This window comes from Myxocyprinus asiaticus, chromosome 7 (genome assembly GCF_019703515.2).
Source record: "Myxocyprinus asiaticus isolate MX2 ecotype Aquarium Trade chromosome 7, UBuf_Myxa_2, whole genome shotgun sequence".
Lineage (NCBI taxonomy): Eukaryota > Metazoa > Chordata > Actinopteri > Cypriniformes > Catostomidae > Myxocyprinus > Myxocyprinus asiaticus.
In genome coordinates, this window is record NC_059350.1 from 33,726,163 (window position 1) to 33,750,117 (window position 23,955).

A 23,955-nucleotide genomic window follows, 5' to 3' on the forward strand; every position below is an offset into this window, starting at 1 on the left:
GTTCAAATGCACTTTGGATTGCATCATTTATATGGATAAATGTTTTCCATCTGAAAGGACTAAATATTAAATGAAACAAATGACAATAAAATGCAAAGTAATCTCTTCAGTAATCAAAATATTTTTGAATGTAACTATTCTAATTACCAATGATTTAAATTGTAACTGTAGCGGAATATAGTTAATTATATTTTGTATTTTAAATACATAATCCCGTTACATGTATTCCGTTACTCCCCAACCTTGAATAAGAATGTAATGTAAATCAAATTACTGTGACTAAATTTACCAGTCTGTTACATGTTTTAGATTTGTAATAATTGGTTAGGATAGATATTTAGCAGTGATATTTAGCAGTGGGGTTGGGTTTGGGCAGGGTCAGCCAGTCCAAAAGGCAATATAGGCAGCCGTCTAGGGCCCGATGTATTGAGGGGGTCCCACGAGGAGATTCTTTCATTATTTTAAATAATTTTTATATGATTGTTATACTATAACTACCATTGCAAAATCATATTTAGAACTCCATATACTGTGAGAGAGCAGTGAAACACAGAATAACTACTTTTCCTGTAGTCATTAGATTGCTCCTTGACTCACGACTGACCAGTCCTGACCACTACCAATACATTTTTAGTCTTGCAGATGAGCACGGACCTCATCATTTAACACACAAATCACAAAGATGGTGACAAACAAAAACAACACAGAAAAAAATTAGCTCTCAAAAATAACCACATGACAAATAACGTCCTTGTTACTTTCATAACCTCCATTCCCTGATGGAGGGAACGAGACGTTGTGTTGATGTAGTGACACTAGGTGTCACTCTTGGGAGCCCCAAACACCTCTGCTTTTTGAAAAAAGGCCACTGGGAATTGAAGAGTGGAATTTGCATGCCACTCCCCCGGACATATGGGTATAAAAGGAGCTGGTATGCAACCACTCATTCAGGTTTTGTGCGGAGGAGCCGAGACAAGGTCCCGGCCATTTCAGCGGGTAGTTCAGTGTTGTGGCAAGAGGAACACAACGTCTCATTCCCTCCATCAGGGAACGGAGGTTACAAAAGTAACCAGGACATTTCCTATCTGTCACTCACTCGACGTAGTGTCGATGTGTTACGTGGACTGGTGGTGCGAGGCGGGCAGACCGCTGCGTGCCTCATAGTCAGCACACCAGGCCGTCACGTAACCTACCCCAACACTCTTATGAGCGTCGAACGGTCCTTCGGGAACATGTCGACTGCACAAAAAAATAAGGACAGGCTAGCCCAGCCGTGGCCTCTTTTCCTCTTTTTTCTCCCCAAAAGGAGTGGAATTTGTTAACTGAATGGGGGCCATAAATGTCTATGTTGGGGTGGGTGTCACTCCCAAGGGGAAGACACCGCAGAGACCACACCCTGCCCAGAGAAAGTGGAAATACGTCACATGGTCTTACAGAGTCTTGTCGGAAGTATGTCATGTGGAGAAGTCCCATGGTAGGTCCTACCCGAGGGGGGAGGAGTTTGTACAAACATGGTGACCAGGGGCAGAGGGGCCTCTGCCCAAGGAAGATGCAGATTACCGACAGGGAAACGATTTAGTGGAAGTTATCACATGGGGTCACCTACGGGGAACCACTACATGTGGAGCACCTACCTCAGTACAGGGCCTAATTAGTACATGTACTGGGCCGGCAGCGAGTTTCTCTGCAAACTCGTCTGCCACAGGGCTAAGGAAGAAAGCCATCCAGAGATCACAACTTGTGAACATGACTGGGAGTCAAAAGCGCACGTCTTCACCTCATGGGAGGGGAAAGGTGCTATGCGCAAGCGGTACACCTGGCCAGCTGTCCCTGAACTTATCTGTTCGGACCCGATAACACACGGGACAAAACCGGCTCATCCCGGAGATTATAGAACCTTGCAAAGGTGTTGGGTGTTGCCCAGCCCGCTGCTCTGCAGATGTCTGCCAAAGAGGCGCCACTGGTCATGTCCCAGGAGGCCGCTACACTCCTAGTAGTTCCTAGGACTCACCTTTCGCTCTGCTTCAGAGGAAGATAACTTACCTGTGTGTTAACTTACCTGTGTATCAACAATCTGCTCTGGATGTGCAAGATAAGTGACCTTGAGAACCCCGAGTTTGCAGTATACCTACTTACCTGTGTGTAACTTACCTGTGTATCAACGATCTGCTCTGGATGTGCAAAATAAGTGACTTGAAAACCCTGAATGTGCATTATGCCTTTAAATTCTGACCTGCTCCTCAGTTTATGGATGCTGAGAGTCTGAAACCCAGTTGAAGTTTATATTTCCTGTTTTTACAAGGATTGGATTAGCAATACAGATCTGTGGATACTAGTGGTGATCAGTTGATCGCCTTCTGCCTATGTTTTCTGGTTTTATGAAAGGCTGTGTTATTAAGACTGTTTACTTGCCTGAATACTCACCTCACGCTACTTACCCGTTTCCTCTGTGTTCTGATCAATAAACTCCCGCACCAGAGTTCACCTCTGTTGGTTCCTGTGTTGGTGTGTCATTAAAATAGGAAAGCAGTCTGAATCGGTTCACGATTCAATCTGAATGCCTCAAAGCTTGCGTGCGCGCTGCTGAATAATTTGTGCATGCTCTCACTTGCCAATAAGCTCACGGAATATTTTATAACATGGAAAATAGAGATAACACTGGTTGCAGTGGATCTACAATCAATGGAAACCAAACCTGCAAATGCGTCCTATCGTTTGCCAGTGATGAAGATGGTCTTTAAAAAGTTCAACAAGTTTGCAGCTTGTGAACGACATCTGCAGGTAAATACATTTTCCAACCAAAAGAGTATCAAAACACGTATTAACATACACTAAAATACATAAAAATTACCATGGCATTACCATGTTACTTTGTACCATTTCCTGGATGCACTAATGTTAAAGGTGCTATATGTAAGATTGACAACAAGCGTTTAAAATGGGTATTGCAGTCCACATTTAAAATATTGGAGAATTGCCTGCCCCGCCCTAGACTCGAAGCTCATGCGGGTTGCCAGAATGTTGACATGCAAATTAGCCAACTCAGCATCCGTTTTAAAGGAAGTCTCCATCTTCCAAAGGCATCTCCAATATTTGTCCTCGTTTTACTACGCCTCTGGTCATGGTGGTTTTTAGACGGATGGTGAGGCTTTTTAGGTCGGGTGGAATCTGTTATCTCTGATCCAGTTAATTTGCTGGCTTCCAAGGCTGCAGCACGCAGTGTTGTTTGCCTGCAAACTTGTTCAAATCTGGCAATCCGGCGGTGTCTAAATACTATTGGTGAGTGGGCAGTGGGCAGGATCACACAGGCCAAAACATAACTAGAAATTCCAGCCCCCGAATGGAAACTTCAAAGTAGAATATATTGGCTGTAACATTGTTATCGGAGCGAAACACACACACAAAATTTGGCCTCTGATGATATATCCTGTAATTCGGTGTCTAGCTGATGTATTTCTGTATTGTATAGATTAATATATAGATGAATAGTATACTGCATGTACACAGTTTTTATACAGGAATGTGCAAATGAAATTACGTTTAAATGTGTCACACCTGGCTCAAAGATGTGACATTAAAGGGAGACGACACGGCAAAATTAACTCAAAAATAATTACAACAAGGATAAATGAAACCACATAATCAAAAATATCCATAACCAATAATGTTAGTCAGTAATGACTCAAACAAATACATAAATGAAAAACAAATGTTCTCAGAAACTGGAGCATGGGTCTGGCAAACTGACTAAGCAGCAGCTTAGTGGCGGCCTCACGTCACAACTGCACGTTGCTTAAATAAGGTGCCATGAAGAGATTCAGGTGCACTCAATTCACGCCCCAATCACCAATCAGACCTACAAACGACAAAAAGAAGAAACAACCAAAACCACAACAACTGTCATAACACACCCCCCCCCTCTTAAAAAAAAAAAAAAAAAAAAAAAAAAAAAGTACATATAACCACCTCATCACTCCACCACAGGGCACGTGATAAGGTGTCAGCTAACACATTATCAGCCCCTTTAATGTGTTCAATCACCAAATTATAAGGCTGCAAGAAAAGTATCCATCTCATTAACCGTTGGCTTGGACTCTGCAATGAATGGAGGAATGTCAAAGGATTATAATCAGAATAAATGACAACTAGAGACCCTCCTCCCATGTAAACATCAAAATGTTGAAGGGCCCAAATCAAGGCAAGTGTCTCTTTCTCGATAACTGAATTTCTGATAAGAGTTAACTTTGTGAGAAATAGCTAACTGGATGGTCTATCCCAACTAAATGGGTCTGAAGAACTGCTCCCACTCCGATTTGACTTGCGTCAGCCTGAATTTTGAACGGACGCTCACTTTGTGGAGCTGCTAACACAGGGGCAGCAGACAGCAACAATTTCATATTCTCAAATGCTCGTTGACATTGTGAGGACCACTCAAACTTAACAGAGCTCTTTAACAGATTAAAGGACCAGCAACAGATGAAAAATTAGGGCAAAAACTACGATAGTAGCCAGCCATTCCAATAAATCTCATCAGCTCCTTCTTAGTACAGGAAGTAGGGAAACTTTCCATTGCGAGCACTTTAGCCCGCAAAGGACGCACTCAACCCTGACCCACTTCCTTTCCCAAATAGGAGACCGTTGCTCAAGCAAACTCACATTTGGACAGGTTTACAGTCAACCTAGCCTCCACTAGACATTGGAACAAGGTTTGGAGACGGTTCACATGCTGGTCCCAACCGTCACTATAGACGATAACATCGTCCAAATAAACGGCACAGCCCTCCAAGCCTGAAACTACACGGTTCATTAACCTCTGAAAGGTCGCTGGAGCGTTTCGCAACCCGACACTCATAACAGAATTGGAGTATAACCCGAGGGAGTAATAAAAGCGGTTATTTCCTGTGCCCGAGATGTCAAAGGCACCTGCCAGTAACCCTTCAATAAGTCAAGTTTACTGTATCTCACAGAGCCCACTTGGTCCACACAGTCCTCCATCCTAGGAAGTGGAAAAGCATCAGGTTTTGTTATTTTATTAATTTTCCTATAATCCGTACAAAACCGAAATGTTCCATCTGGTTTACCCACTAGTAGACACGGTGATGCCCAACTAGAATATGAAGGCTCTGCAATGTCATTCTCCAACATATTGAACCTCAGACTCTAATTTTTTTACATTTTTCAGAAGGAACACGATAAAACTGCTGGCGTATAGGTAGAGCAGAGCATCAACACATCTACATCATGCTCTATTAAATGGGTTCGTGAGGGAACATCCCCGAACAATGACAAAAAAAAACAAACAAAAAAAAAACAAAACACTGTGACAGCTTGGCCTGCTGCGAAACGGATAAATGAGATAAGACTCCCCAGTTCTTTCAGGGTTCCTGAATTTTTTAACCAGGGTTGCAATACAGCATCATCAGGGACCTTAACGCTTTCCGTATCTACTACAGAAGGTTGAACAAACCCACCAAACACCGAACTGGCCATAATGGCTGGTTTAACAGTAATTTGATTACAATCGTGGAAAAAGTAGGATTTCAACAGATTCACATGACAAACTTGATTAGATTTTTTCCTGTCTGGAGTTGAAATTTCATAATTAAGATCAGATAACGATCGCACAACAGTGTAAGGCCCCACAAATTTTGCACAAAATGGAGAGACAGGTAGAGACAATAAGGCCAAGACCTGATCGCCAACCTAAATACACGCTGCTCAGACTGGTGATCGAAAAGCCTTTTCATCTTTATTTGAGCTTTTCCCAAATTTTCTCGTGCTGTTTAACCGGCTAAAAATAACAGTCTTCGAAAACCATTCACATACTCCAGCAAACTGTTTGGTGGTTCTTTTTTCTTTAAATGATCATGTAAAACAGCAAGTGGACCACGTACCTTATGTCCAAAAACTAATTCGTTTGGACTAAACCCCAAACTAGACTGCGTAACTGACAAAAGCCATGGAACTCCTTCCTCCCAGTCTCGGTTCAATTCAATGCAATACACACGCAAAAGAGCCTTTAGCGTTTGATGAAACCACTCCAGCACGCCCTGACTCTGTGGATGGTACGTGCTGGACTGTTGATGTCGAATTCCCAGTTGCCTTAATACCTCCGCAAACATTTTCTACGTAAAATTCGTGGAAATGAATTGAGACATGGCTTTAACTACAGATCAAGTAGTGATTTTACGCATCACATAAGCCGCTTGATAACACATTCTGACACATAAGTCAACAAATATTTATTTCCCGACTTCGAGGGAGGTAATGGAACGACACAATCTATTAAAAGATGCTCAAACGGTTGATCCACAGGAGGTATTGGGCACAGCGGAGCCTGTTTCAGGGGCTGATTAGGTTTCCCAGTCAATTGACAGGTTTGACATTTAATAAACCGTGATATATCTTTCTGCAATAACAGCCAATAAAAATGCCGCAAAATTCTGTCATATGTTTTCTTCAGCCCTAAATGACGTGCTATATCGAAGTGGGCCAACGGCGATAAATTTGTCCAGCACAACAACCTGGACAATGGACTCCCCACCGCAGTCTTTGCTCTGAGCAAGCCACTTACGCAACAGTACCCCATCATCAATAAAGTATCCACTTGCAGCACTCTCCTCATCTTCTGGTGGAAGAACCACAGCAAACAAAGGCTTCAGCCCAAGATCATCCTTCTGAGCAACCATAAGATCTATCTGAGAAATAGAAAAATGTAGACAACAGGAGAGACAATCCAAGAGCGACCAACTTGACCGGCCTGCTGATCTCATGCAAGTTAGTATCACAATCAGGTAATATTTTAGTCTTTGAGCGCGTCACAACACAAGATGCATCCTCAACCATATCATCAATAACTGGATCAGGAAGTGGCGATGGAGTAACAATAGGTGAGGGGGACAATTCCGGCCACACACTCTCACCAGCTAAATTGTTTCCCAAAAACATCTCCACCCCCTATACCGGCAATGAGGGTCGCACTCCCATAATCACCTCCCCATTTAATAATGGGGACTGCAAAATAATTTTATGCAGAGGAACAGATAGCGTTTGAAGCATAATTCCCAGAATCAAAACATTCTTACCAACATTTGAATCTGTAGAAAATGGGAGTACGGATTCCAGAATAAATGACTCCGATGCACCAGTATCTCTCAATTTTAACAGGAACTCTCACACTTGCTCTCGACAGAGAAACGAGTCCTTCAGAAATAAACGGTGCATATCCTATTGTTTGTTCAATTATGGAACAATTTATTTTTACTGCCGACATATTCTCTGTACATTGTACCATCTGTGTGCAACTAGTCAATAATACAGGCGCAGAAATATTTACAGATCTTTTTTTTTAACATATCCCCATTTACCTTTAAGGACAGAGCATTCATTCTTCAAAACAATACCAACACATGGAGTCAGTTATTACCCTTTGGGAAAATAATCCTCGATCACTTCTTTGCTGATAATTTCTGTTTCCGCAACCGCCATAAACAAATCGATCCTTATGCGTCAAAACGAAATCATCTGCCAATGATGCGGCATCGGCTGCAGTACGAGGTTTATTCTCATTAATATATACAGCAATATGATCAGGAACAATGTTTTTTAACTGTTCAATAATCATCGTTTCATGCAACTCGCTAACAGACTGTACCTTAGATGTCGCACACCGATCAAAATGGTTTGTCAATTCTCTAGTAACCTCGACATGTTTGTCTCTCACCCTTTTTCCAGGTCTGAAAACGTTGGCGATAAGCTTCTGGAATTAATTCAAAAGCTTTAAGGACCGCAGATTTTACGTTACCATAATTTCTTCTTTCCTCTACTGAAAGAACATTATATGCCTCCTGGGCTTTCCCCACTAAGACAGACTGAAGCATCACTGTACGGTCAGCATCAGGCCACCCCCGTTCATCAGCTATGCTTTCAAACAATGAGAAGAACACATCAGGATCCCTCTCATTTAACGCAGGCAGATATTTTAAATTATTAATAAAATCAAACAAACCCTGACCTCTCCTGTCGTGATGGAGAGACAATCAACCTTTCAAACTTTAACTGAATTCATGATTTTGTTGTTCTACCACCAATTTTTGTTCGTGTTTCATTTTATCAAACTCAATTTCTCAAAACTCTTCTATTTCAATCTCACGCTCTCACATTTCCTTCTCGTGAAACTGTTGCATTCTCATAAGCTCTTTCTGCTGCTCAAACGAAAACCCCAGAAATGAAACAGGAGGAGTTTGAGCCGCAGAACTAACCCCAGCTATAATTACTGGTTTTGATGTACTAGGCAAAATTTTGAGATCACTTAATTTTCATCTTATTCCCTATCTAAGCTCATCCTTTCTTAGTCGTTTGTCTATACCACTCAATTCATACCATTCTACAATTTCCCACAGAAGTTTTTTTAGAACAAAGATTTAACAACTCCTCCGAAGGAGCGTTATCAAATTCTTCAACAAATGTCATAATTCAATAATCCGACATTTATTCCAAATAACAAAAAACGGTTTAAAAAAAAAAAACACAAGGTAATTCTTACGGTCAAAACTGTGCACACATTTTCTGTCTCCCCACCTAATCCTAACAACACCTTCTAATTAACTCCTTCCTAGTCTTCATGCGCTCCCGAGAGTCAAGCCCCTTGAAGCACCCAAATACCGATGGCGTGGAACTGAACAAACAGTTCAAAACACCACCACGGCAGTGCACTCAACCCAGGAGACACACAAAAACAACAAACTAAAACAAAAAAAACAACGCAAAGAGTTGCTACAACCTGACTGGGAAGTACTTACAATAAACACAATTTAAACCACAAGAACTCACCTTCTCAAAGCTGATGACGAACACAGATCGGTGCTCCAGTCAAAAACTCTTTACAAGTAATAAATGAACTAATTCAATGATATTTACTGACGAACCAAAATAAAATTAGACGAACCCCCATATGTCACACCTGGCTCAAAGATGTGACATTAAAGGGAGATGACACGGCAAAATTAACTCAAAAATTATTTATTACAACAAGGATAAATGAAACCACATAATCAAAAATATCCGTAACCAATAATGTTAGTCAGTAATGACTCCAAAACAAATAAATAAATGAAAAACAAATGTTCTCAGAAACTGGAGCATGGGTCTGGCAAACTGATTAAGCAACAGCTTAGTGGCGGCCTCACGTCACAACTGCACGTTGCTTAAATAAGGTGCCATGAAGAGATTCAGGTGCGCTCAATTCACGCCCCAATCACCAATCAGACCTACAAATGACAAGAAGAAGAACAACCAAAGTAGTAGAGGTAGTAGTCTAAATCTGAAAAATAAAATGTAAAAATAGTGATTTTTTATTTTGAACACGTGTTTGTAGAGGTAGTAGTATAAATATGAAAAATAAAATGTAAAAATAGTTACTTTAAATGTTGAACACATGGGTTTGTATAAGTAGCATGTCTAAATATGAATGTAATTTTTTTTGCATGCACATACCGGTACAGATTGCACCATACTGTATACTTGTATACTGTATTGCACTAAACTGTAATATACTATACTAAGGTTTTGATAAACATCATGTGAATAAGTGTTTTAGATACTTTGTCTGTGACGGTATGCTCTGTGCATCTGCGGTTGAAAAAATATGAACTAGCTTAAATGTTGCAAGCTACTTTTGGTATGTAGCTTGTAGTCTAACTTGCAGTGTAGCTTTTATCTTAGCTTAACTAATTTTTCTGTTGGGTAGTTTGTAGCTTAGCTTGCTAAATTTTTTGAGTAGCTTGCTCAACACTGACAACAAGGCATGATTTTCTATAAAGCTGTTTTGAAACTATGTGTATTGTGAAAAGTGCTATACAAATATAAATGACTAGAGTGTATATTAGTTTTTCTCAATCAAACAAAATAAATGCAGTGCTGTTGTTTAAGTTACTTAGAGCTCTGCTTTTTGTTGCCAATGTCAGACACTTTTGTGGCATTTATGATTTAAAAGACATTTATTTTGAATCCTTGAATAAGTTTGAGCGAAACATTTGTGGGTGCTCGTATTGTATCGTATCGTGAGGCCATGTATCGTATCGTATTGTTTCGTGAATTTTGTATATCGTTACAGGCCTAGTGTGTGTGTGTGTGTGTGTGTGTGTGTGTGTGTGTGTGTGTGTGTGTATATATATATATATATACTGTATATATTTATATACACAGTATACACAGTATATACAGTTGTGCTCAAACGTTTGCATACCTTTGGAGATGTACCATTTTTAAAGAAAACATGAGTGAGCAGGCAACACACATTTCTTTTATTTCTTATGGGATTCAAATTCAACTGTAGGTTATAACAGAATGGTCCAATCATAAAACAAAACATGGCAACAAAGAAAAAAATGAAATGACCCCTGTTCAAAAGTCTGCACTTAATACTGTGTATTGCCCCCTTTAGCATCAATAACAGCATGCAGTCTTTTGTAATAGTTGTCTATAGGCCCCAGATTCTTGCAGGTGGTATAGCTGCCCATTCATCTTGGCAAAATGCCTCCAGGTCATGCAAAGTCTTTGGTCGTCTTGCATGAACCACACGTTTGAGATCTCCCCAGAGTGGCTCGATGATATTAAGGTCAAGAGACTGTGATGGCCAGTCCAGAACCTTCAACTTTTTCTGCTGTAACCACTGGAGGGTCAACTTGGCCTTGTGCTTAGGGTCATTGTCGTGCTGGAAAGTCCAAGAGCGTCTCATGTGCAGCTTTCGTGCAGAAGAATGCCAATTGTCTGCCAGTATTTTCTGATAACATGCATTCATCTTGCCATCAATATTCACAAGATTCCCTGTGCCTTTAGATCTCACCCCCCATCCCCCCCCCCAAACTTTAGAGAGCCAGCAAGAATGTTCATAAATTTGTGTGTAAATGACCGAAATGGTTTTTTTAATGGCCGATATCCAGAGAGCAGGGTGACCGATAGGCCGATACAATGCTGATATATCACATCATTTAATATAGTAAACAACAAAAACATCAAATTGCTAAAAAATAAAAAATAATAAACTCTTATTTAGCACTATATTTACTCAATTTCACACAAAACTTTAACTTTGTAAAAAAGAATTTAAACAAAATAATATTGTATTTTAAAGAGTAGATAGCAGTTTCTTCTGATTTCTGTTTAGTCTTCAAATTTTAATAATGACTTTGCCCATAAAGAAATTGTTAATATATTAGGAAGAAGGAAATAACAGTAGACACTGTAGTCCAGCAACCATGAATGGCATGTCCACATTAGCAATCACATTTTCTCAAAAAATACAGAATCAAACCAATTATACATACATTGCACAGTGAATAAGACATTTGCTTATAGCACACGTGAAGCACTTTTACTTTGAAGTTGCACTCACATGCAGTTGCGGATCTAGTGAGAGAAGCAATCTCCTGACAGTTTAAATGGCCTGAATTGCCTGCTTGGATTGTCACAGAGTGACCGTCATGATTTGTGAATCAGAGGAACTTTTGATCCTGATCCTGAAGTTTTGATTCTGGCTGATAGAATACGCGCTTCAGAGGAAGATATTAGATGAGCTCTCGACAGGAAGAAAACGCTGGATTTTTGTGAGGTTTGTGAATTACATCTGTTTAAATGTGACATCTGCATATTTGCAGACAGTATATAATAGACGTTACATTGATATTTGCCTTTTATGATTAGAAAAAGTTAAAAGTGACAGGGAACTGCTGAGGAGAGGCTAATAGAATACGTGTTTTAGAGGTAAATAAATGAGCGCTTCACAGGACGCTGGATCTGCTGAAGTTGTGTGAGGTTGGTTTATTACATCTGTTTAAATGAGATATGTGCATATTTGCAGACGTATATGATATTATTTTTTTATATTTGCCTTTTTATCATTAGACAAGACAGTTAAAGGTTACAGGAAACTGTTGAGGAGAGAGAGGGAGAATGAAACAGGTGAGCACTTTAACATTATAAGCACCGTTTAAATGAGACTGTGTTGCACACCGGTCTATTATTGTAGTAACATTATGGCACGTAACAACAAAATGAACTGTGACTGGTCGTTTACATCTCTCAGTCGCTTCACATGCAAGCAGCCGATTATCAGCGCCCTCAAGAAACAAATCGGCCAAATGGGAAAATATATGGACCAATGCGATAATTAAAAAATTCTGAATATCGGCCAATTTATCGTCCTTGGTGATATATCGGTCGACCACTAGTGTAAACTGGAGCCCGACCTATATGGGATTTTTGAGACCGATACTGATTTTAGAGGGAGGAAATTCGCCAATTACCGATATGGTGGCCGATATAGATAATTATTTAGCTGGAATGAAAACAGACCTTTTCTATGTGGATTTTGCACCAATATGACTATGCAAAAGTACTTAGAAGGCTGCTTTCTTAAATATTTTTTTGACATTATTTGACATTATTATTATACATTGTCAACAAATTCTAGAAATGAATACTGAGAAAATAAAGAATAAATAAAAATACAAGAAATAGCTAAATAAACATCAGTACTGTATGTTCAGTATCACTCAGTTGCTGACCATTTAAATAAATAATAAATTAAAGTTATAGCTAAATAAAAATCAGTACTGTATGTTTAGTATCAGTCAATGGCTGACCATTTAAATAAAGAATAAATTCAAATAAAATAAATAGCTAAATAAACATCAGTACTCTTTAGTATCAGTCAATTGCTGACCATTTAAATACAGAATAAATAAAAATAAAATAAATGGCTAAATAAACATTAGTAGTACTGTTTAGTATCAGTCAAATGCTGACTATTTTAATACTGCCAGTCAATTAGGGGCAGGTTGTAAAACAAGAAGCATTTACACCTGCCGAGTCAAGAGATAAACAGCAGCAACGGTGTTACACCGTATTCTGCTATACAAGTTCAGGGGAAATTTTCAACTGTGGAAAACCAGACTTTTAAATTGTTCAGTTGAAGGGAGTACCAAACTGCGAATCCTGAACTAAACAGTTTGGTGAATACGTTTACACATTAGCTTCCACTCAGCTGACACGCAATGAAAGTAGCTATGTGGTTAGCTAGTTAGCTATAAGCTCGTTGTCATGAAGAGTAAAATATGGACGTTGTTTATTTACTTTCCAGCATTGCGTCTCAACAACTAGGTAACAACGTAGCGTGAAATCAACACTCAACAGATGCAATCCACCACTGCACCGTTATCTGCTGAGCTGCAAAAATATGCTCTGATGTTCACCTTTCAATCTGCTATGTTACTGACTGCACTGACAAACTATAGCTGGCTGACATAGCAAACAGATATGATAAATATGAGTGACATGGTTGTCAGGGACAGGATTAACATTATATTAGCTATAATTAAAAGGCAAAATGATGGGGTCATAGTTTATTAACTTTCCAGTATGTATTTCACAAACTAGTTAGCAACTTACCTCCGCACTATCTACAGAACCACGTTCAGCTCAGTTCTGTAAACAATGGAGTCGGAGTGCGCTCTGCTGGACAAATTATGACACCAATTCTAAATCACCCCAAGCATGATCTGCATTATATGTTCTGAAAAAAAAAGTTTTCACATCTGCGCATATCGGAAAACATATACGCTGATACCGATATATCTGTGAAAGGCTAATATCGGCCGATAATATTGGCTGACCGATAAATCGGTCGGGCACTAGTGTAAACTCACAATTGGCACCAGTTGGTGCTTTCTATCTGTTTGATACATTCCTCAGCTCAAATTCACATTTATTGACCCCATCAGCCAGAAAGCATGAGTTTAGCCAACTGATCACTTAACCATGAAATTAAACTGGAAAATAAATTTTCAACAATGGGCCTGCTCTGATTTTAAACTCAACATTCAGACCAGTTGCCTTCCCAAGTGCCTGTCCAGAGACAGATCTTACACAGGTGATCACCCACAGCAAAAATATTATTTGATGTTATAATTGTATGGCCCACAGATGCATGGCACTTGCATCATTGTAGCATGAGACATCTGGGTTTGTGATTGAGATTAAGGCTGAGAGAGAGAAAGAAAGAGAGAGAGAGAGAGAGAGAGAGAGAGACATACAGACAGAGAGACAGAGAGAGAAGTGTGTGGAGATATAAAGTTCTAGCTGACTAAGGGATCCTTGCTCTTGTTTTTGTGGGGAGACTCTTTCTGTTGTTTTTCTCCTGTGCATTTATTTGACATGGAAAGTGTGTGTTCCAATTGCATGTTTCAGTGCATAGATGAAATATGTGCATTGCCCATTCCCCGATCCTATCATAATGTCAGTGCCAGGCAAGCCATCGCGTTTCTGCAGAGAGCGAGGCAGTACCTCAGGGAATATGTTCACTAACGCAGGGATATCCAAGCCACCACCAGAAGGAGAGAGAGAGAGAACAGAACCTTCTCTTTCCTCCTAAATTATCGAATGTGATCTGTGAGGATGACACAAATGCGGTTTTATCAGCTGAATTAATCACACAGCAGCGACACACACACACACACACACACAAGTTATCACAAATAGATGAAAAGTCGCATTAAAATGGTGGAAACATATAAACCCAGAGAACTGGTCATAGCAAACATAAAAAGACACCAAAACACAATAAAGGCCTGATGTACCATTAATTATTTGCATGTATGTGTTTTTGGAGACTGTTCAAGCACTTTTAGTTTAATATTCAACTGTGTGTGTGTGTGTGTGTGTGTGTGTGTGTGTGTGTGTGTGTGTGTAGTATCCATTCTGTATGTATGTGCCTTTTTGTGATGTGTGTTGTATGTGTGTGTATGTCCTTTTCTTTTTTCCCAGTGGTACACATACATATGTGGACCTTGGGTGAACTCCAGCTGTGATTGTGTATTTACTGTGGTTTAATGGCTGTATAGAAATCTGCATTTGCACGTCATTGTGGTGCTAATGTGTGTGTGTGTGTTTTGTGTGTTTAGTCATGGACGGATATCTATCTGAGCTGGAACCCTGATAACTATCCTGGTGTTCAGACCCTGCGCTTTCCATCCAGTCAGATCTGGACACCTGATATTCTACTCTATAACAGGTACCACACCCATACTCACATTTAAATTACTCTGTTTCTTTACCGACCATAATTTTGCGTTCTTCTTAAACATGTGTGTGACAGGAGGAGGGTGGGGCCGGGCCGTGACTATGCACGCCTGGCCCCCAATCGGGCTAATCAGCTGAGGAGAGTGATAAGTGCAACAAGATGCAGCAGTTCGGGAGAGAGAGAGAGCTACAGGCAGCTGCCCTGTATGCCTTTATTTTTGTGTGTCTCTGTGTTTAAGTTTATTAAAAACATTATTTTGACTGTTCAGCCCGTTCCCACCTCCTCCTTTCCCAACTTTAAACCCTGTTACATCGGTGCCGAAACCCGGGAAGGAGGAGGGATGCGTCGTCGTAGAGTCCTCGCCACTACCATTCACCATAAAGGAGCAGCCGCGGCAATCCGCCAGGGGACGGAGGAGTTGCTACTGGCTGCCTGGATGCAGAGGAATGTCCGCCATCCGTGAGGGGAGGAGGGGCTCACTGCCGGCCGCCTGGAGTGGTGTGGCCACTGCCAGGGGCGGAGGAGTTCCCTACAGGCCGCCAAAACGCAGCGGGATTAGAAGAATGGCCGCCGTCCGCGAGGGGAGGAAGGGCTCACTGCCGACCGCCTGGAGCGGAAGAGCCGCTGCCAGGGGCGGAGGAGTTCCCAACATGCGGAGGGGCATTCCATCCAGGGGTCAGAGGACTGGCTCCAGTCCGCCTGGGGAGGAGCAGCTGTCATCCGCCAGAGGGCGGAGGAGGGGTAGAGGACCAGGCGATGGCATGTCCAGTGACCGGCGAGCAAGTTTTTCTCTCTCCTCTCTCTCTCTCTGTGTCTCCCACTCGCACTTTCCCTCTCCCCTCTCCCTTCCCTCGTCTCTCCCCAAGGTTCCCAGGAGGCGGGGTGGACCACCGGCTGATGGAACGGTGTCATCCGCCAGAGGGCGGAGGAGGGGTAGAGGACCAGGCGATGGCATGTCCAGTGACCGGCGAGCAAGTTTTTCTCTCTCCTCTCTCTCTCTCTGTGTCTCCCACTCGCACTTTCCCTCTCCCCTCTCCCTTCCCTCGTCTCTCCCCAAGGTTCCCAGGAGGCGGGGTGGACCACCGGCTGATGGAACGGTGTGTCTGGGCTGTGAGGGTGCACAGCCGGCGCGGAGTCAATATATAGGCGGGAGAGCGAGATAAAGGGGAGCCGGAGATGCCAGTTCGAGAGAGAGAGAGAGAGAGATGCATGTGGTCTTATGTTTTATGATGTTTTAAGTTGAGTTTGTCATTAAAAGTTCGTTGACTGCTCCTTGCCCATCCCCTACCTGTTACAATGTGCCAGCAGCAATATGATAAAAGACACTAATCAATAAATGATTAAATCTATTATCAACAATAATCTGAATAAGCAGTTCTTCTACGGTTGCCGAGAAATGTAGCAACTAAATTGTAGAATCAAATGAATGACACAGATGTGTTGATATTGGCTATTTAACAAATAGTTTCACGAAGGACAACAGTTTACTTTTTCTAACTTTTGGGTGGGGGGTGGGGGTTGTGTTGTAGTGGTTAAAGATCTGAGGTATTAACCCTGCATTTGGTGATCTATGAACCATCACCATTTTGGCCTTCAGCAAGGCACTGTGATAATTATAAGTCGCTTTGGATAAAATCATCTGCTAATTGACTACTGACAGCTTACTAACTTCATGGTAAACTTCATGAGAGGGCCACCAACAAGGGTTTGCTATAGGGTATTGCTGTAAAGGCTATTGTTATTTGTTACAAGCCAAAGAACCATAATCTGGTAATATTTACAACCAGTTTTTTAAAAAAGCACATACCGTAAACTTTTATTTTCTCTTAAATGTCTATTTTTATTTTTTTATTTTTTGTGTGTAAATATGTAGCTTACGTATACACCACTGTATATGGCCACAATTATGGGGACACTCCCTTTGAATTAATGTTTGCCTATTTCAGCTACACCTATTGCATAACAGGTGCATAAAATAAAACAAACAGCCATACAATGTTCTTATACAAAAATCAGTTACTGATTCTGGTGTGGAAGAACTGGTCTGCACAAAGCCCAGACCTGAACCCCAATGAACACCTTTGGGATAAACTGGAAATGTAAGCATAGCGGTAGTTCTGTCACGAAGTCGTAGTAGTATTACACCATTCATTCGATTCAGGCATCTTATCCAATCATAATCCAGCATTTGCTCTATGAGCTCTGCAGCTGTCTTTCATTGCTTGTTATGTGCATTGTTTTCACACAGTCGCACCTTTTTAAGCAAACAGTTGCTTCATTTTGGATTATACGTCATTTGGTTTACTCACCACGATGTTCATACTCAGCGCAGCTGGCCTCAATCACCAAGATATGCAAGTCTTCTGTTTATTCTTCTCTTGGGGGAACAACTGTCAATGCTCCTAGCTGGTGATTGTTGGGGTTTTAGGGTTTTCTGCTATAAATGTTATTGTTCTCGTTTACTATATTCATCATACTGCATCAGTATCGTTTTCAAGCGGGAATGTTTTATTTTACAAGAGTCTGGTTGCGCACCGATCTTCCTGATCGGTGTGAGATAGACTGTGCTCTACCAGCATGGCGGCTGCAACACGCGGGTAGCTGAGTTCAACTTCACGTTGCTCATTTGTTTACCACAGTGTTTGTATGCCTGAGATACTCCTGCATTGGGGGATCATGATCCAATATTCATGTACGTTATTATGCATGATACTTCATTTTGCGTGGTCAGATTATCTTCGTTAATTTAAGATGATACTTCTCATGTTGTTGTTGTTTTACTTCATATCTACATGCGCTGTTCTCTCTAAAAGGGGGATCTGTTGCTGTGTGCCTTTTCTCACCTAATGAAAAACATTACTGAATTACAGTAAATAACAGATCAGTATGCCTTGGAAATTATTAAATATGGTGACTTTCAGTCATGATAAAAGTCAAGAAATCCCATTTAAGCATTTTTCATACCTCTCCTTTTATTCATCGTCAAATGTTTTGACTATATTGTTTTCACTTTTTAGACAATATAATTAAAATTGTCAGTTGCCTGATAATCCCTTGTCCCCTTCATCTGGTCACCACTTCATGACAGTTAAAGTATATATGTGTTGTCACGTTCTGCCTCCCTCATGTTTTCCATGGACTCTTATTTTGAAGTTTCCCCCTGGACTCCATTTCCCATGGTGCATTGCCCTCATCACCTCCATCTGTTCCACATCATCCTCACCTGTCTTCTATTCCCTCATTAGTTCCTTATCTATATATACCCTTCAGTTTTGTTCATTCATTGTCAGTTCTTGTCCATGTAAGCTTGTGTTAGTTCGTTGATTTTGCTTATGGCATGTCCCATTGTTTTGTATCATCTTCATCTTCTTCATTAAAGCCTGCATATAGATACATTGCTTCTCTTGCCTCTCCTTCATCATCCTCTCCAACACAACGTGTGACAGAAGAACTGACCGAAAAGGATGTATCTAGCGGCTGTACAGATCATCCTCCTCGAGCAGGGGGAGCATCCAGTTGAGGATCATGTTCGTGATTTTCTCCATCTGGCAAATTTGGTGCACTATGATGACCATGCTCTGGTTAATTTCTTCCGGGCTGGTCTGAGTAGTGCACTGAAGGAGCTGATGCCTCCGACGGGTCCTCACTGGATGCTCGCCGACTACGTTGAGGAGGTTCTAAAACTCAGCGGCTCACCATTCACTGTGGGTGTAGTGGATGAGGACTTGGAATTTCCTCCCACAATGGACACCCTCCAGCCTTCCACGGCTCCTCCCTCGTCGCCTGCCACGGCTCACGAGCCAGTGCCCATGCCTGCCACGGCTCACGAGCCAGTGCCCATGCCTGCCACGGCTCACGAGCCAGTGCCCATGCCTGCCACAGCTCACGAGCCAGTGCCCATGCCTGCCACAGCTCACGAGCCAGTGCCCATGCCTGCCACAGCTCACGAGCCAGTGCCCATGCCTGCCATGGTTACCGTCCCAGAGCCTGTAGCCCCATCTGTCCCAGACCCAGCTCTCACTAAGTTGGTAGACCTGGACTTTATTCCCACCCTGATCCCCACCCTGACTACCCTTCACCCTCTGCTGGTTCCAGCCAGCATATTGGACACCCTGGTTCTGTCCTGTGCCCTATCCCTTCCTCCTCCTCTGGCTCCACTTAAAACATTCGCTCTTCCTCCTGTTCCCTCTGTTCAGACGGTTCCCCTCAAGTCACCGGCTTGGCCACCCTGGACTCCGCCTTGGCCCTCCGATCCCTCTTCATCACCTCCGCTCTACGTCCCCCAGTCTCCACTGTGGGCCGTCAACCTATCGGCATCACCGGGATCCCTCATACCTCCAGCTCCACCTTGGTCAGTTGGTCACCTGGCTTCACCTCCGGATTCACCAGGGACCTCCTTCCCTCCGGCTCCGCCTTGGTCCTCATGCCAACCGGCTCTGCCTTAGTCCTCCGATCCTGCAGCTCCGCCTCGGTCTTCCAAGCCTTATGCGCTGCCTCGGTCCAACATTTCTACAATGGCATCTGAATCCGAAAACTATTGATTTTAAATGATGCTGCATCCAAGCCGCTAGGTGTCAGTGTAAGTCCAAGATGACACAAAGACAAAAGTTACTGAGTGCACATCCAGGTGCACCCAATCATTATTCACGTTTACATGCAACCAAATAATCAGTTTATAATCAGACTGATAATTCAGTTAGGTTGAAAATCCTTCATGTAAACACAAAAATGATCCAACTGAGCTGGATCCGAATGAAATTTCCATCCAATTGAAAGGGGTGGTGTAGATCTAAAATAGTCAATTTAAAAGAAAAATATTAGCCATGTAAATGTTTGAATCCAACTACTTTCTCAGTTGTATTCTAAAATACCTTGTGCTCATACGCAGAGCAGTGGTGTGTATGTACTGTATGTTGGATGCCACATTCATACACTATTTGTTGTGTTTATTTAGTCCTGCAGTAACATACATAGACCTACAACTATCCATAACTCTAAACCTAACCATAACCACAAAGATTTTAAAAATGAAAGTTTGTAAAATCATTAAATATACCACAAATTAAAAGTTATTTTGAATTCAATCATACCACCTTATCACTAGGTGGCGACAGTGAGGAGAAATTTAATGAAAGTGGAGCGCAGAAGAAGCTAGTGGTATGCTAAGCTTATAGGCAAACCAACCCTGTGTTCCAAATGGCATAAATCAGCTTCCGTATGGCACTTCGAAGGGAGACCAATAATGATAGCCATGCTGTGAGACAGCTTTGAACAGAATTTCCAATAAAAATGACTTAAAAGGTGAGTTCGGAATAAACGTTATTTTTGAAACCCACACCTTTTAGACCTCCAAAGCTCTCACAGTGTATGGCAAAGGTTTCGAAGGGAATAGGGCATAGGGATGATCACTTCTGAATGGAAGACACCCTGATGTAACTAGGGGGTCAGGAATTGGCTGGTTAGCAGGTCCCTGTTAGCCCCTGCTGGTAGAGGTTGGAACTACACCACCTGATGGTAAAAAGCATGTTTCTCCATAGACTTTTCCAGAGATGCCTACGGTTAAACTGAAGGAGGAATGGGCATGATGCAAATATGGTTAAGTCAGACAGGGTATTAGATGCTGCTTCAAACTCTTCGTTTGCCGAGGTGAGTGAGTAACATAAGAAGAAAGCTTTTCTGGCATATTTTTTAGATATCTCAAAAAAGCAAAAACTCCAATTGCAGAATTTCCACTGCCATTCTCACTTTCTCAGCCTTTCTTTGCTTCCTCAAAACGCAACAGCTGACACTGTTTGCATGTGCAGAATTTGTAATGCACATGTAAATGAATATTTGTATCGGACTGCAAAGTTTAGGGTATATATAAACAGTAAATTCAAAATTTGAAATCGGATTGAATTTATTCGGATTGATGAAAATTAGTGCATGTAAACATAGCCATTGTCTGATACCCCTATTCCACCAACAGCCAAAAGCTTGTTGGCCTCAAATAATCAACCGCTAACTTCAGAGGCAGTTGGGCTGGATAATGTAAGCATCAAACCTTTCAAAACAACAGCAAAACTAGATTGCTCTCATTATAATGAAGCTATTTATGCTGTAAAAATCAGATGCGGCGATAACACTTGCATTCAGTTGATGAGCATCCTGTTTCATACAGAGGCTCCAACCACTTTATTTTCCAAAACAAAACAAAAATTCACTCCACACAATGCCTTCATTTTACACCAAGCCAAGGACATATTTCAAGATTAAAATTGCAGCTCCAATTTAGAAAACATGGTGAGGTAAGTTTTAGAGATTGTAATAATGTAGGCTTGTCTGTGTCTTGGTGATGCTCATTCATTTTCAGTGTGAATCTGTAACTGTGGGCTCTTATGACCTCAGTTTCTACGTTTACATTTTTGTATCAGCGCTGCAACATCACTGCTTACTGTATAAATCCGTGTAAACATCTGTGTTAAGTGCAAATATTTTGCCCTGCCGATCGCAATTGTGAGCATTTCTGCACGTACAAGGTTGGCGCGTGCACAGAGTTTGACAGATGCAGGCGGCTTTGTCTCATGGAAAACAAGCTTCCAAACACAGAGATAAGGTGCAATTTACCCTTAGTGTACAGAACTAATTATCTAGATTATTTCGACACTGACAGTGCTGGAGCTATACTGAACTGAATTCACGCAGGATGTAAAAAGCTGTGAAATTACGACAGAAGGCATGAATAAAAGATGATCTTGCTTCAGTGTATAATTAAACATTATATATAATTTGGGACTGTGTGACATTGTTCACATTTTTCACCGTAATAATTACTAGAAAAAGGTTTCCAAACTTCTCTTCTAATTGACAGATTCGTACAAATCTAAGAAGTGTCCTTAAAGTGATAGTTCACCTTTAATTAATATTCTGTTATCATTTCCCCGCCCTTATGTTCTTACAACCCTGTGACACTTTCTGTATTCTGTGGAACACAAAAGATGTTAGACAGAATGTTAGTGAGTGACAGTCTCAGCCACCATTCCCTTTCAAAATATGGAGGGGGGAAAAAAAACTTGCAGTGAAAGTAAATGATTTTTAAGGCTAGCATTCTGTCTAACATCTCCTTAAATAATTTTCCCAAAACTTAATATTCTCGCATCATTTACTCACCCTAATGCCATCCCAGATGTGTTTTTTTTTTTCCTTCTGCTGAACACTGAGATTTTTGAAGAATATCTCAGCTCTGTTGGTTCATAGAATGCAAGTGAATGGTGAACAAAACTTTGAAGCACAGAAAGCGCATAAAGGCAGCATTAAAGGAATTCAAATGACACTGGTTCAATCTACAGTACTGTGCAAATGTTTTAGGCACTTAAGATGTTTCACAAAAACATTTGTCTTAAGATGGTTATTTATATGTTCATCTTTAGTGTGTCAATAGGAAAAATACATTTTAGACTCCCAAACATTACTTTTGCAAATAGAAAAGATTAGAATAGAAGAACAGGGCGCTCTGCAAGAGATGGTATTGCCCCCACAGAGCCCCCCACTGAACATCGAGTCAGTCTGGGATTACATGAAGAGACAGAAGCAACTGAGACAGCCTAAATAGATAGAAGAACTGTGGTGAATTCTCCAAGAAGCTTGGTATATCCTACCTGCCAACAACCAAGAAAAACTGTGTCCAGGTGTATCTAGGAGAATTGGGGCTGTTTTAAAGGCAAAGGTTGCCACACCAAATATTGATTTAGTTTTTTGTTTACTGGACTTTGTATGATGTTAATTGATAAATGAAAACTATTTACGCCATTATTTTTGAAGACATCCTCACTATGCAACATTTTTCACAAGTGCCTAAAACTTTTGCACAGTACTGTATGTCTTCAGAAGGGATCTGATAAGTGTGGGTGAGAAACAGATCAATATTTAAATCCTTTTTTACTAATAAATCTCCACTTTTACATTCTTCTTCTTGTGTTTCTGGTGATTCAATTATTTGTGCATATCACCACCTACTGGGCAGGGAGGAGAATTAATTGTAAAAAATGACTTTATAATATATAAAGTTATTGATATTTATCTGTTTCTCACCCACACCTATCATATTTCTTTTGAAAATCACTGGAGTCATATGAATTACTTTTATACTGCCTCTATGTGCTTTTTGGAGCTTCAAAGTTCTGGTCACCATTCACTTGAATTGTATGGACCAACAGAGCTGAGATATTCTAAAAATCTTCATTTGTGTTCTGCAGAGGAAAGAAAGTCACACATTTGAGTTGGCATGAGGGTGAGAAAATGAGCATTTACATTTATTTTATTTTTATTTATTTTTTTATTTTTTTGTGGTTAACTTTCCCTTTAATTTGATGCATGGAAGAATAAGTCATATGGGTTTGGAACAACATGGTGGTGAATGATGACAATTTCCATTATTAACAATAATATTAATAATAGTTTTATTATTATTATTAATAATAATAATAATCATTCTGTAATGCATGTTAAATGTATATCATGTACTGGAATATAGGAGAGCAAACATCCATTATGTTATATGTGAAAGTAACTAGTTACTCACTACTTGAGTATTCTTTTTATTGGATACTTTCTTACTCGAGTAATCTTTAACATTATTACTTTTACTTCTACTTGAGTATTTTTTAAGTAATTGTACTTTTACTTGAGTAAAGTTTTTGGCTACTCTACCCACCTCTGCAAGCGGTCCAGGCCCCGAAGCAGCAAAGCAGCCTCAAATCATGATGATCCTTCCACCATACTTCACCGCTGGGATGATACTTTTATGTTGGTATGCAGTGCCCTTTTTATGCCATACGTAGTGCTGCGTTATCTTCCCAAACAATTCAACCTTAGTTTCATCAGTCCACAATTTTTTT

The 23,955-nt window shown here is 40.9% G+C and overlaps 1 protein-coding gene across 1 annotated transcript in view; it reads left to right on the plus strand.

Annotated features, from left to right (window-relative positions):
- chrna8 (cholinergic receptor, nicotinic, alpha 8) overlaps window positions 1-23,955 on the plus strand; it is a 202,823-nt gene that overhangs the window by 88,531 nt on the left and 90,337 nt on the right. The window contains exon 4 of the mRNA XM_051702363.1: window positions 14,961-15,070. Coding sequence (XP_051558323.1) covers window positions 14,961-15,070 — 110 coding nt within the window. The remainder of the gene's footprint in view (window positions 1-14,960; window positions 15,071-23,955) is intronic.